The 13,939-nt window shown below is 33.3% G+C and overlaps 1 protein-coding gene across 1 annotated transcript in view; it reads right to left on the bottom strand.

Annotated features, from left to right (window-relative positions):
- Positions 1-13,873, bottom strand: part of LOC135834894 (collagen alpha-5(IV) chain-like) — a 31,250-nt gene extending 17,377 nt beyond the window's left edge. Inside the window, exon 1 of the mRNA XM_065348875.1 lies at positions 13,651-13,873. Within this exon, the coding sequence (XP_065204947.1) occupies positions 13,651-13,746 (96 nt within the window). The 5' untranslated portion in view covers positions 13,747-13,873. The remainder of the gene's footprint in view (positions 1-13,650) is intronic.
- Positions 13,874-13,939: the final 66 nt, after the last annotated feature.

Here is a 13,939-nt window from a genome sequence, read left to right as displayed (position 1 = left end):
CAAAGAATCGATAAAATTCGTAGACAATGCATCAAGTTCAATAGTACCAGAAAGAAAAAAAAAGGTAACTGAGCGTATAAGTTCGTATTATTATATATGGGCGATATGAAACGTTGCAAAAACCATAAACGTACTCGCGAGTTATATTACTGGGAATAATTTTAGATTTTAAATTAATCGTAAAAAAAAAGAGGTGATTATCGAACAACTTGGAATCACATATGCAAGTACATAATAAGTAAATAGGTCAAAATGATGCAAAAGAGGATAAACTTGGACCAACTTTGTCTCCTCTAGTCAAAACTGATACCTACTGCAGATTATGCATCGACACAATATGTAAAACATAGAAAACACTGCGTAGGTTTGAAATGCCATTTGTTCAACTTCAAATGCACCCGTGCTAATACGAGTTGAGTTATTGAGAATTTTATGACTTTCGCAGAGGAATTGCGCTGCACAAACGCAACGATATTTATCGCGTTTGAGGTGTCGTGTATATGAAAATAGCGAGTTATTTCGGTGCATAATAAAAACCAAGTATAGGTACATTATTTTCCAATACGTCGCGTTGCGTTTCAACAATAAAAAGAATCTATTTTATTCTCATATAAATAGGCGTAACTTTATACCTATTCAGTGTTCAACATTATGGACGAAAAAAACGCCTCGAGATATGATCACAATTCACACCAAAGAATATCCCCTGACCTACCCCATAAGTATGTGATTGATTAAATTGATAGAATAAGTATTTTTTAAAATTTGGTTTCGCTTTTTTTTACGTTATTATGTGGTCTCGCACCACGTGCAGATGAAATAATTAAAATTCGCATTACTCGCGGTGACCTAGGTCGTAAAGTACGTATTAATGATCTAGCCGGTGCCCAGTATCTAATAATTACCTATAGTTTTACAACGCTAGTTAAAGCTACCGCTAACTATGACCAGTCCATTCGTACTATAGTCTTATTGCCCACACTTCGAGAGTAAAATTTCTTCGAATAATTAAGCCGCGTTAAATTGTGTGGTAAGTATTTGAAAATTTAAGCATTTGAAAAATATTATACTGATAAAGCACGATTTTACTCAACATAATCGTACCTATTCAAACAGGGGATACGATTATTAGAACCGCATCAGTTTTGTAATCGAGGTATAAAAATACTAACAAAATAACCTACAAAAGCTCCAATTTCTTCGAATAGGCTAAGTTCACGGATGCTGATGCAAATTAATACATAAATAACCTTATCATTAGTTCACCTATAAAAATCTAAGTTATTAGGTAAAACTTTGTTAATAATGTAATGTTGACTGTGTGATATCAATCATTCGAGTAGGTAATTCGATATAAAAAACAGATTAACGAAACAATGAGGTTGTTAGGTTTGAACTAGAATTAGTTGAACAAACTTGAACCTGAAATGGGTAAATGGATTACAATGTATTTTTAAGTAAATATTTAACGAATCAAAGACGTATGAAAAGTTCACATAGCAATGTTTATCAATTTCTTATTTTTTTTTTCTTCTTCATCATCGATTCAATTCTACTTCCAGGTTTAGCAATCGTGTAATGCAAAGATAAGATAATTCGGTCGATTTTGCGGTATTATTCTATTTGAAGTTGGATTCAACAACATATTTGTATAATTAGTAAGTGCCTCATCTCTCTTTTATAGCAGTATATTGAAGATTTAGCCTCATATTCTGTCCCTAAGTACATCATTAATTACTTAAATTAAACTTAGAATCAATATCAAATAAATTTCATCGTTGATCGTATCCCATAAAAATGATAACCTATCGAACAGATGCTCGATTACACACAATCCTTAACCCATTAATAATAAGTATGCATTTTAAAAGAAATCTTACACTTTATCACACATAGATACCTAATTGGTTAACGCAAAATTATGCAACAAAAATATTATAACTATAACGATTCACGGAATTTATAGATCGAAACTGCTAATTGACTCTCTTTGTGGTGTAGCATAAAAAACGCGGGTATTTATAGAAGTTTCAACCGAATACGATATGAAAATATGTTTTACATGATCCATTAGCTTTTATTATCTATCGAATAAATGAAACCCAAAATTAACTTTTCATATTTCCGCCTTTTTATAAAAATCCAAACAAAACAATCGTACGCCTACGAATAAGAAATCTCATCATCTTACATTTACAAAGATTTTGAACACGATGACATGTTTGTTAAACAATGTATTAATGTAGTGAATATCTAGAGAGATGAAATATCTCCCAAATTAGGTAGGTAGGTAGGTAGGTAGGTAGGTTTGAGAAAAATTTACTTTTCTTTGCACCCATAACGTTAATTTAAGCAGATTTTCTTTTCAACTCGTGGCTTACGTTAGGTATGGATCTTCACTTCAAGTAGGTACCTGAATGATGTAATAAAATCTTATTCGATTATGGAACATATTTTACGACCGGTAACCGAGCGCTGATAATTATTCTCGTAAGAGAAGTTCAAAGCACGTGAAATGCGAAACGCTTGTCTGTCCAATTATTGAAAAGTCGTTATACTGAGTGCTGGGCGAACGTTAACGGAGGAGTGTCAAAAATCATCAAACATTCAAACGTAGAAGTATTCTGAGAAAAATGTCTTCAAAAATAGTATACCTACCTACCTATACTTAGATAGAATGATATTAGCTAAATTGACCAGAAAAAAAATCAATCAGTCAAAATTTACACAATGGGTGACCAATTTAAATAAAATATTTTTCACGTTGACAGAGCTGTCATAAAACGATGAAAAATGGCGGAATCCGGGGATCATTAGTTCTTATCAACATTTCGGCAAACTGTTTTCTCATTTCTATTCCAGATTTCAAGGGATATTTTTCGCTCATGATGGCAAAATCAGTGTTGCCAGTTCTGATGATGCAAAAAATTCAGTTGAAAAACTTGAAATTGAAAGAAAGTAGGCGATCGTGGATTGAAAATTCTGAAAAAATTCTCAAAAATAGCCCTTTTCATGTGTAACAACACAATTAAAAAACAGCGGCGATATTTTTGATTTTTTTGAGAAAATTATTTTAATTTCAGGAGACTGTGAGTTCAAAATCTCGAAATATTTTATTATTATTTTTTTGATAGAAAAACCGACGATTTTGGCCCCCTCCATTGAAAACCATGCTGATCCCCTAAAATACTTAGCTCAAATTTAATATAAAATAAGAATTTCAGCTATTCTAGGTGACCGATTTGATTTTCTAAGGATGGGGTTAATATCCTAATGAGAGTTCATTTTAGTCAAAAAAAAAACTAAAAAAATGTTAGAATTTGAAATTTTTGAATTTTGAAAATTTCGCTTTGATTAAGTTGGATTTTTTCAAATTTTTAAAATTGAGAGGCCCTCTACAGCCCGAGTTTTTCAAAAATGGAAAAAATAAAAAATAGGGAATTACTTTCTCACTAGAGGTCACCACATTGAGGGTTGGGAGCAGAAGAAATCGCGATTTTTTTTGTCATGTAGGACGTAGGTATTCAAGGACCCCCTAATAGTCATTACTCATTTCGTGTAAAAATGTTTTAAAAATGAAATCTTCTTTGATTCATGGCGAATTTATTACTACCTGTAGCAATAAATTGAAATTGATTGATTGATATTTTCATCATAAAGCTTTCTTCAATCGAAAAAATGAAAATGGTGAGTGAGGGGGGAGGAGTGGGAATGAAATCTGGCAAAACAAAAGGCTTTTCAAGCAAATTGAGCAAAAAGAAGGCTTTTTAGGTAGGCAAAGAAAAAAAATCAATGCTTACGTATGGACATTTTGGCAAAAAAGGAAAATTTTCTGATCAATTTTGGCAAAAATTTCACTATGACTATTTCATCAAAAAATTTCTTCCTGAGAATTTCGACGAAAAAACACTACAACTTTTCGTCAACTCGTCAAAAATTGACACTCTCTGGAAATTTTGACAAAAAAGGGAAATTTGTTGACAATTTTGGCGAAAGCAGTGGTTTTTTGCGGAAATCTTGGCAAGAACAGGACTGTTTGACGATCTTGGCACAAATTGGCCCCTTTGAAAATTTAACCACAAATGGACACTTCTCGATAATTTTCCCAAAAATTGACGTTTTTTGAATTCTTTTAACTTGCCAGCAAATTCGTAAGGAAAATAAAACCAAGACCCTCAAAAGTAAGTTTGGCAAAAAACAGGACTTTTGGAGCAAAAAGATCAGGACTTTTTTTAAGCAGGTGAGGCGAAAATCAATTCTTTTGGGTGGTTTGGGGTGGAGAGAGGGTACAAAGAATTATGGACTTACAACTATCGAGAATTAGTGTTCCCAAAAAAAGTGGGCTGTTTAGAAGTAGATAAGTACATATTCTGCTAAAAGATGAAAATTTTTCAAATTTCTTGCTTCCCCATCTCAAAAAAAAAAAAAAAAAAAAAAAAGTCAACATGGGGAGCACTCCAAGTCCAGTATTATGCACATGTGAGTCTTTTTTCAAGTCCAAGTCTCAACCTACCTAAGTCTTTTAAACACAAAAATCGAAAAAATGATAAGTTTTCAATCATTTTCTTCTTAAATTATTGAAATTAGCACAGCAATGAATGAGCACTACTGTGTTCCAAAATACAACTATCCCCTGTTTTAGAAATGATATCTCTTGACATTTTGGCATAATTAATGTGGAATAATTGAGGAGGAAAAAAAATTGTAAAACACGAATTCACTCAAAATCAAGCGATCTGCAAATTTTAAACCACTCTTTAGAACCCTAAAAGTGATTTCAATGGCTTAGATAGAGACAAAATCTCAAATTCTACGAGTATCTTTTGGAACTATGGAACTAGAGGTTGAGTGAGATTTAAGACAGAGAATTTTTTTTTCTTTTTTGAAAATACTGCTTCTTCGATGGCTCAAGTCTTCCTTCATCCAGGGACACGTACCTCCAGAGTGAAAAATTTTCTGAGTGGCTTTCAACTCAAAATCCATGTTGCAATCTACTCTAATTAAGATATCAAATAACACTAAACTTGCATATTTTCATATTAGCTTATATGAATTTGATTTAATTGAACCAAGCCCCGAAAAAAAGGGAATCGAATGCTCCTCGGACTAGGGCAAAACTCGGAGTCTTCTCCTCTAAGACTCGCAAATAAACGTTCCTAGTCTTAATTTTAGAGGACTCATCCAATCTCTGGTGGGATTGAATTATATGAAAATGGCCCAAAAAGCGGCCAAGTAACAAAATTTTTAAAAATTGGGACTGCGGAGTTTAAGGAATGTCCCCATGCTCGAAAATTTTGTTTTGGGGCCCTTGTGAATCAGGAAAAAGTATCTGCAGACTTCAATTTTAGGGAAATCTTTTTTGGTATTTTTCGAATTTGGAGGCTTCATAATGTACAAGGGGACCAACATTATTTGAAGAGCCAAGAGAGTTTTTTTTTTTGAAAATGGGCTTCTCTGAATTATACAAAGATCTATTTGTGCCGGTCCAAATTCACAATTTATCGTTTGTAAACAAATGAACGAAAAAAACTGAAAGTTGGATCGTACCCTATTTTCGACCTGCCAATTCGGTTGGTCTTTTTCAACCTATAGGTATTTGCTGGAATTTTTTCAAAAACTGGAGAATCCGAGAGTTCGCCAAAAAGGCTCCAAAACAGCTCAAAACCATCACCAATCAATCAACTTGGCCGGTTGAAAATAAAATACAAACCAAATTTCGGTTTTTTTCATCCACGCATTCGCAAACGATGATTTTTTTTTTCAAAAAATAACCACCAGAGAAAATTTTGAATTTGAGCTGGCTCAAAAATACTTTGAAACCACGCTCTTAAATCGATCGAAAGAGTATCAAAGATGGTGAATTTGAGCTTATAGGAGCTGAATTTCATTTTCATCCTGATTACAGTATTTTATCGATAACTGGAAAATTCTAAAATCTACTGGAGATGCCAAAAATATTCGAAACCGCCACCAATCGCGACTCGGAAGCTGTTAAAAATAGAGCATAACCCAAATTTCAGCTTTCTAGGTCAATTTGCTAAAATTTGATTTTTTTGATCAATTTTGCTGGCTTTGCAAATTTTTGAACGAGTACCTATTTCGAGAAAGGATATTTAGAAATTAATAATTATGTATAATTGCTTAAATAAAAGACTGTTCCGGGTGTATTAAAACTGTATATTTCACTTCTGGTTGAATGAAACCTGCTGAAGATGCATTTCATATACCAATCTAATGCCACCTTTTACACTTGCGGTGTATCGTAGAAAAAATAACAACAGAGGTGAATTAGGTATCGTTGTTTATAGGTATCTCTCGGTTTCTTAATCTAATTAGCATGAATTATTTATTTCTTTGATGATCGATCAGAAGTAAATTTCAACGAATACGAAAAGAATACCGGAAAACACGTGATACGTTTCCACTACGTGAAAATGAAACTAAAATATATCTACACAACAAGACCAGCAAATAAGCTAATTTTTTGCAGACCATGCATTCCAGCGGTTTTACCAGTTTCAAGGTAGCCTATCTACCTTCAACTTCATATACGATCCTTCGCTTGTATAAAAGTTTCCCAATTGAACACCTCCGTAAAGGTAACCCTGTCCTCAGTCAACTCAACCAGAAACCTAGCCTAATTAACTTCACAATAATTTGATCAAATTTCTGTTTCATGGATTATGATTATTATGTAATTATTGACCTTTCAACGTTCGTTGATTTTTTTCGAATTCGAAGAATTTTTTCGAAAAATAACTAATTATTTTCGAGGTTATTTAAAATTATTGAGAAAAAATTTGAAATTTTTCTACGAGATAAAAAAAATTACAATGAAATCAGCGTCATTGTATATGTGAGCTTATCTAAAAAATTTGTCTAATTTTAATTCCTCGCATTACGAACTTATGTACATATATTTTTCAATTTCTTCTATTTCGTACTGATTCAGTTACACTTTACTCGGTGATTGAACGAGTAAGTATGCACTTATATAAGTATAATATAAGAAGCGGCGCAATGCTATAGAAGTTCATACGAGGAAATTCAAATGAGGTGTGGTACCATTTGGATTTGTTTTGTCACTGTCATACAACCCATACACAGGCCGGATTATGTATAAATAGACTGCTGGTATTGGAAACGGTTTTTTTTTCTTTCTGAACGATAACGTCGTATTATTTGACTTTAATATTCGAACTTGTTCCGAATACGAGTATAACTATCAAATAAAGTCGAGTAATTGGCTATGTAAACGGAGCGAGTAAAGATAACATGTGTTCGAACGCGTGGGAGAGATTTTTCAAAGCACTGCAGTAACTATGATGTACCAGTTCAGTTTGTACATTGATAATATTTCTTGGTAAAGTTTAAGGTTGGTAGATGGATATGTCATTTTGACATATTTCCCGTGCACTCGAAAAGGTTGATTTTAATTCCCCTTTATTTAGACGTATATTTTAAAATAATTTCATCTATAAGCATAGAGGCAAAGCAAAGGGTAGATTAGATACAATACATTGTATCTAGAAATTTTCAATTCAATCGAAAGTTATATTGCAAAGCTGATACGAAATCTTTTCCACAAACCTACACACGTGCTAGATTTCACACCAGTGCCAATATCTTATCGTTCGGTCGTCGAGGAACTAACCACATTTTATCAAAACTATCAACCAAGAGTATCCGCTGATAAGCACTTTTTTTTTCAATGAAAACCGACATAATTTCAATTTTTTATTCCGCGTGTACTACTGGCTCTTCCTTCCTTCATTTCTCTCTAATTCACCAACTTACAACCTACGCGGAAATCAGCCAGGAAGTACCTACAATATTATCAAATTGGCCCACAATTATGCACATTGACAGATTGCATTTCGCAAATTGAACCGGATCAGCGTTTCCTCATCGCTTCCAGAGAAGAAAAAAAGTCACATTCTTTCAAGAGATGCGTGAAATGAAATAAAAAGTCTTCTGAACTATTTCCGTAGATATAAACAAACAATTCGATTTTATAAACACCTAAACCTCGTGTTGATTCGAATGAAATTATTCACCGTGCTGTGTTTATAACACGATGGCCAAATTGTAAACCGAATTCGAATGCAGCGAATAAACTATTCAATTTTCTCGGTAATTTATTTGCAACCGTCTCGTAATTTAGCGAAATTTATCGTATTTCGTGAAATTTATTCGTATGTTAGGCTTAACCCGTCGAAATGCTCGATACACGATCGTGTGGTATTTGTTTTTCACACATTCCACACGATGATTTTTTTTTTTGTCTTACCTATAGCTATACATTGAAATGAGGAAGCTGAGGTGGATCTTTTTTTGGGAGGGGGGGGGGGGTTAACAGATGTCGAAATTTTCGTCTATAAATATAGAAGTGATGTAACTGATGGTAAAATAAATTTATTTACGCAGGTATCTGGTCTCTAAAATCAAATCATCTGGTAATGAATATCACAATTATCACATCTACATATGAGGATTGCTTTATTTTCTCTTCAATGTAGGCCTATAGGTGGTTCAGTTTACTATACATATGTAGTTGATAATTAACGTGAAGCATCAAAAAAGATGAAGGTTCATAATAGGTACTCTTCACCATTCGCTCTTCTTTCTCTTTCTCTTTCTCTTTTTCTATATAACGGTTTGTTCCATTCATTTCAGTATTTTGTTAATTTTTTATGGTCTTTAATTACACTATTATGTCTTTGATTGTGAATTTGTGATCGATCTTGAGACCACCGTGTGTTCGATTCGTACTACGAGTAGGTAGTAAATGAAATCTGGATGCAACTCGAATTCAATCAAAATAAAATGCTACAGGTCCTACACGTTCATCGTGCGACAAATATTTGCTATACTCATCATCTCCGATCGAGCTAAATTTTGGCTCACTGAAAGAACATGTCAAAGTTGATTTTTCGATTTTTGGCGATTTTTTAAAAAATGGTGGAATATAGTCCATTATGGAATCTTACATACATTAATTGTCTACAAAAAGAGCAAACAAAAAATAAAAATGCTAAACTCGGTTTATGTACTACTCTCCAAATTTGAAACAGTGAAATTTCACTGCTTCAAATTTAGAGAGTAAAATCCATCCCCTGAATCGATTCTGGCATTTTCAAACCGATTTGAAGCCTCCAGAAAAATTTGAATTTTCCCAAATTGCTCCAGAAAGCGTTGTAATGAGCTTCTCAGTAGCTGAAAATTTAATCCTGATCTAAATTTTGACATTCATTATCGATAATGGCCGACGAATTGCAAATCCGAGGCGACGAGTTGAAAAATGTGTCTTTTTACACGAGTTAAAAAATCTCAAATTTGGAGGGAAAAATCCAAAATCGTCAATTCTTGCAACGAATTTTTTCAAATCTCGTCTACCCTCAATAATTAACCCCCTCCCCCTCAGAACCGATTACGACCATTTTTGAGCCAATATGGGGCCTCCAAGTAACTTTGATTTTTCTCTAGCAATTTTAAATCGCTCTCCAGGAAAGCTTTTTTAGCAGCTTCGGTTACTAAAAATTCAATCCTGTCATAAAAGTTTGATCTTTTGAATCGATTAGTGCACGTGAACTTCGAGACTTTAGGTGGCGAATCAAAAAGTGTATTTTTTTGCAAGTTGAAAAATCTGAAATCTAGAAAAAATCCAAAATGGCCGATTTTTCACCAAATTACTCGAAACTTTGTCTATTCCTCTTAAAGTGGACCTCCTCAATCAATTCCCACCATTTCCTAGCTGATCTGGAACCTCCCAAAAAAATTGAGCTTTCTCTTGGAATTTCAAATCGCTCCAGAAAATAGGCATGGCTGTGAACTTTGGTAGCTGGAATGACCTGTTCAAAACTGTAGGTTTTTTTCATCTACTTATAGTTGAAAGATCTCCCTTTGAAAAATCTCCAAAATCGTAAATTTTGCAACGAAGTTGGCACTCAAAACTTCTTCCATCTTCATTCTTCAGGGCTTGCACTCATTTTTTTTTTTCTTCAAAATAAAATATACGAGTACCTAACTTTATAGTAGATAACTAAAAAGGCTCGAAATAGTGACCAAAAATTCACTAAAAAAAAATCATAAAACGAGGGTAAAATATTTTAATGTAAGTAGAAAAAAGTCATCAAAAAATTATTTTAAATCTAAAAATAAAATTCGAAAGAACAGTTTTAGCACAAAAAGGACTTTCTGGAAATTTTTGACAAAAAAGAGACACGTCTTTTTCTCCATTTTTACCAGAAATGTTGAACTATTTTTGGCATCTTCTTGATCGAAAAAGAGATTTTTTAGGAACTTTGGGCAAAAAAATGAGGATTTGTCATTTCTGGCGAAAATCGAGACTTTTACGACAATTTGAGTGAAAGGAACAGTTTCTTTTTTTGGAGGAGGGGGGGGCAAAATTTCTGAAAAAAGGCGACACATCAGGTCAAATTTTGAAAAATGGGGGCATTTTGGAACTTCTTCCACAAAAATAATTATAATGTTTAGACGAGACTTTTTGCTATTTTTAACAAAAATGAGACTTCGACAATAATTTTAGCAAAAAGCAGGGTTTTTTAGCAACTTTTCTAAAAAAAGGAGAATTTTTTGAAATTATTCACAAAATGTGATACTTTTTGGATTTTTTTTTACCAAAAAAGCGATAAGTACCTATTTTGGGTAATTTTCGAAAAAAAAAAAAACAAAAAAACAAAGTGAGACTTGGAAAGCAATTTAGCAGAAAAGCAAGAATTTTTGGTGTAGAGAAATATACTGCCAATTTTAGCAAAAACAAGACAGTTTTGAAATTACCAATTGGGAAAAAAGAGATGTTTTTTGCAATTTTTGCGATGAAAGTTGGGTTATAGGTATTGTAACGTTTTGGTAAAAAGCAGGATATTTTTTTGGCAAAAAATCTCAATTTTTGAGGAAAAAAATAACAGATTTTCAAACAATTTCGCTAGAAAGCAACATGTTTTTTTAATTCTTGGCAAAAATCAAGACTTTTACCAGTTCAGCAAAAAGCAGAACCTTTTAGTAATTATTGGCAAAAAAGTAATACCCGAGTACTTTTTTCTATTTTTGGCAAAAAAATGACACTTTTGGACATTTTTTTTTGAGGGGGGATGAAATATTTTGGAATTTTTTGCGACGAAATTTTTAGCAAGAAATCAGTTTTTTTGGAAACTTCAAAAAAATTGAATTTAATTATTTTTTATGAAAAGAAAAACTTCAAAAATTTTTCAAAAATTAAAAAAAAATGAAAATTTTTCAAAAATTAAAAAAAAGACGTAACTTTATTTTGAAAATTTTTCAAAACAGTCACCAAAATTTACTTTATAATAACTTTGTTAGGGAATTTTGCAGAATTGAATTTTTTTATTCTTTTAGAAGAAGCTGGGATCAAAATGTAATCAATTTCCGATTTATACTCCTGGTTTGGAGCCAGCCATGTCCATTTTCTTTTTATATTATGTATGTATACACACAATAAAGGCTTTTTTTGAATTTGAATTTGAATTTTGAACTTTGTTAGGCGCTTATAAAGTGACCTAATGAGAGCCTTGTGCCTCCTAAAGTTGACCTAACCCTACAATCTTGGCAGACTCAAGGGCACATTTTTACAGCAGAAAAAAATGTACTTCGAGTGCATGAAATTACCCTATCATTTTCAGGACAGTATTACGAGCGATATGAAATTTCTGGAGAAAAGTCAAATTTTCTTGAAGACTTCACATCGGTCCAAAAATAGTTACCTACGATCTATTCGAGGGTCAACTTCAAAAAGTAGAAGAAGTTTCGGCTGATATTATTGCAAAATTTACGATTTTGATTTTTCCCCTCATAATTCGAGATTATTCACTTTGTAAAAAAACTACACTTTTTAACTCGTCACTTTGAATTTGCAATTCACTCACCTAAATAATTATGTGGATTTCAAGCGTCGATTTTACGTCAACATTAAATTTTCAGCTGTCAAAGATACGATAAGAACGCCTTCTGTAGCAATTCGAAATGCTGGAGAAAATTCAAATTTCGCTGGAGGCTCCAGATCAGCTTGAAATTAGTCAAAATCGATTCGTGGAATCAACTTCAAGATGTAGGCGAAGTTTTGAGTAACATACCTACCTATTATAATAATTGACAATTTTTTGAATTTTTACAAAATTTGAGATTTTTCAAAAAAAAAAAATGCATTTTTCAACTCGCCACTTTAAATTTGCGATTCAGTCACTTGAATCGATTTGAAATGTAGAACTTATGTCAGCATTAAACATTTTAAGCTACCGAAATTGAGTAGAACACTTTCTAGAGCGATTTTAAACTGTTGGAGGAAAAAACAACTATTTCTGGAGGCTCCAGATTGGCTTGAAAATGATGTCAGCCAATTCAGGGGGGGGGGGGGTTGACTTAAGTACATAAACCGAATCTCAGATTTTCATCTTAATGAAAAATTAATATACCAACTGGCTGTTTTCGCCAATATTGGAAAATCAACTAAAAATGCAGTAATTCAGCTGAGAATTTAATTCCGAAGTTTGGTTAACATGTTCTCTTAGAGAGCCAAATTCATCTCGATCGGGATGTAGACGAGCTGTAACGCTTCCCTCGTCAGCTGGTACGTATTCCAAACATCATTCGAGTACTAAAAATGAGTTTTATGATACCTCGTATTGAAACACTGCAATCCTATGCGACATCTCAAGATTTACCTACAGTACGATATTTTATTTTACAACAACAGCAATTACCTATGGGTAATTTTTAAAAACTCGCTGCAAGCGTATAGGTTGATACAATGTACGAGTACCTTCAGTTATATGGGATGTTACCGAATAGGTACCTCAATGACCTTCAGTATTATACGACAATAGGTACCATTTGTTAAAAATATCCTTCTGCTTTTAGGTTATTATTATTTGTGTTTTGCAACTTGTAAAGTACTATAACCGAGTGTTTATTTTATCCTTATTTCAAGAGATGTGTTCGGTTCAGATGACGTGATAGGCATTTCGGTGGACTGTGGAACCGACATTCTCGAGTGATTTCGTCGATAAAACATTATTCTACTTGAACATCTCCACGAATAATACTTCGAGCATAATTCTCACTCGTGATTCGAATGATTAAAACTGGAATAATATTCACGATCGATTATCGATTCTTATCACTGATAAGAGAATGAGGTGGATGGGGGGGGGGGTAGACAAGACAGTAAACAAAACAGGTAGGCGGAAGGTAAAAAAGATACTAAAAACGATATTTTTCAGCGAAATTCGAAATAAAATACTACGATAAATACGTGTTTCTAGTTTTAAAAGAACCAATATTTACACTTCATACACGAGTTTTTAACCAACGTTTTATGTACTTATATAGAAGCAACCAAGTTAACTAATATTATTTCAAACACATTGAACCCAAAGTTTAATGCACCATTTATCACCTATCATTCTCCTCGAGTGAATTTCAGCCAACGAAAACTACAGCAACAAGTGAAAATGATTCTGCATCCGGTAGCAGCGTTATGTGATAAGGAGCTGTACCTATACTAAAGGCGCGCGTCGAAATCAACCCTTTACCTTTACGTGCAACCGGTTGTACATTTTTATAGGTAAATATATATTAAAATACTAATATACAAAGATGTAAAAAACTTACCGCCGATTCAGCATAGTCGTTGAAAAAACACAACAACGAAATAAACTCGATGAAAATAAGAAACCGACGTCGTTTTCTACCGGAGGTCTGCATCATGTGTCTAAAAAGTTTAGATAACTCGAGCCGAGTGTCTGTAGTGTTTAGAGGAGTTTATGCTACGATCGCCTTTGGTACACGGCAGTGCGGTCCCTCCTCATCTAACCTCTCCTTGCCCCGAGGCCCGATGCTAATGGAGCGCGGGGAAGTCGGACCGGTCCATTGGAAGTAGCTAACAAAGTGAGCATACGAG

Source organism: Planococcus citri, chromosome 2 (genome assembly GCF_950023065.1).
Source record: "Planococcus citri chromosome 2, ihPlaCitr1.1, whole genome shotgun sequence".
Classification (NCBI taxonomy): Eukaryota; Metazoa; Arthropoda; class Insecta; order Hemiptera; family Pseudococcidae; genus Planococcus; species Planococcus citri.
This window is presented reverse-complemented; position numbering and strand designations above follow the sequence as displayed.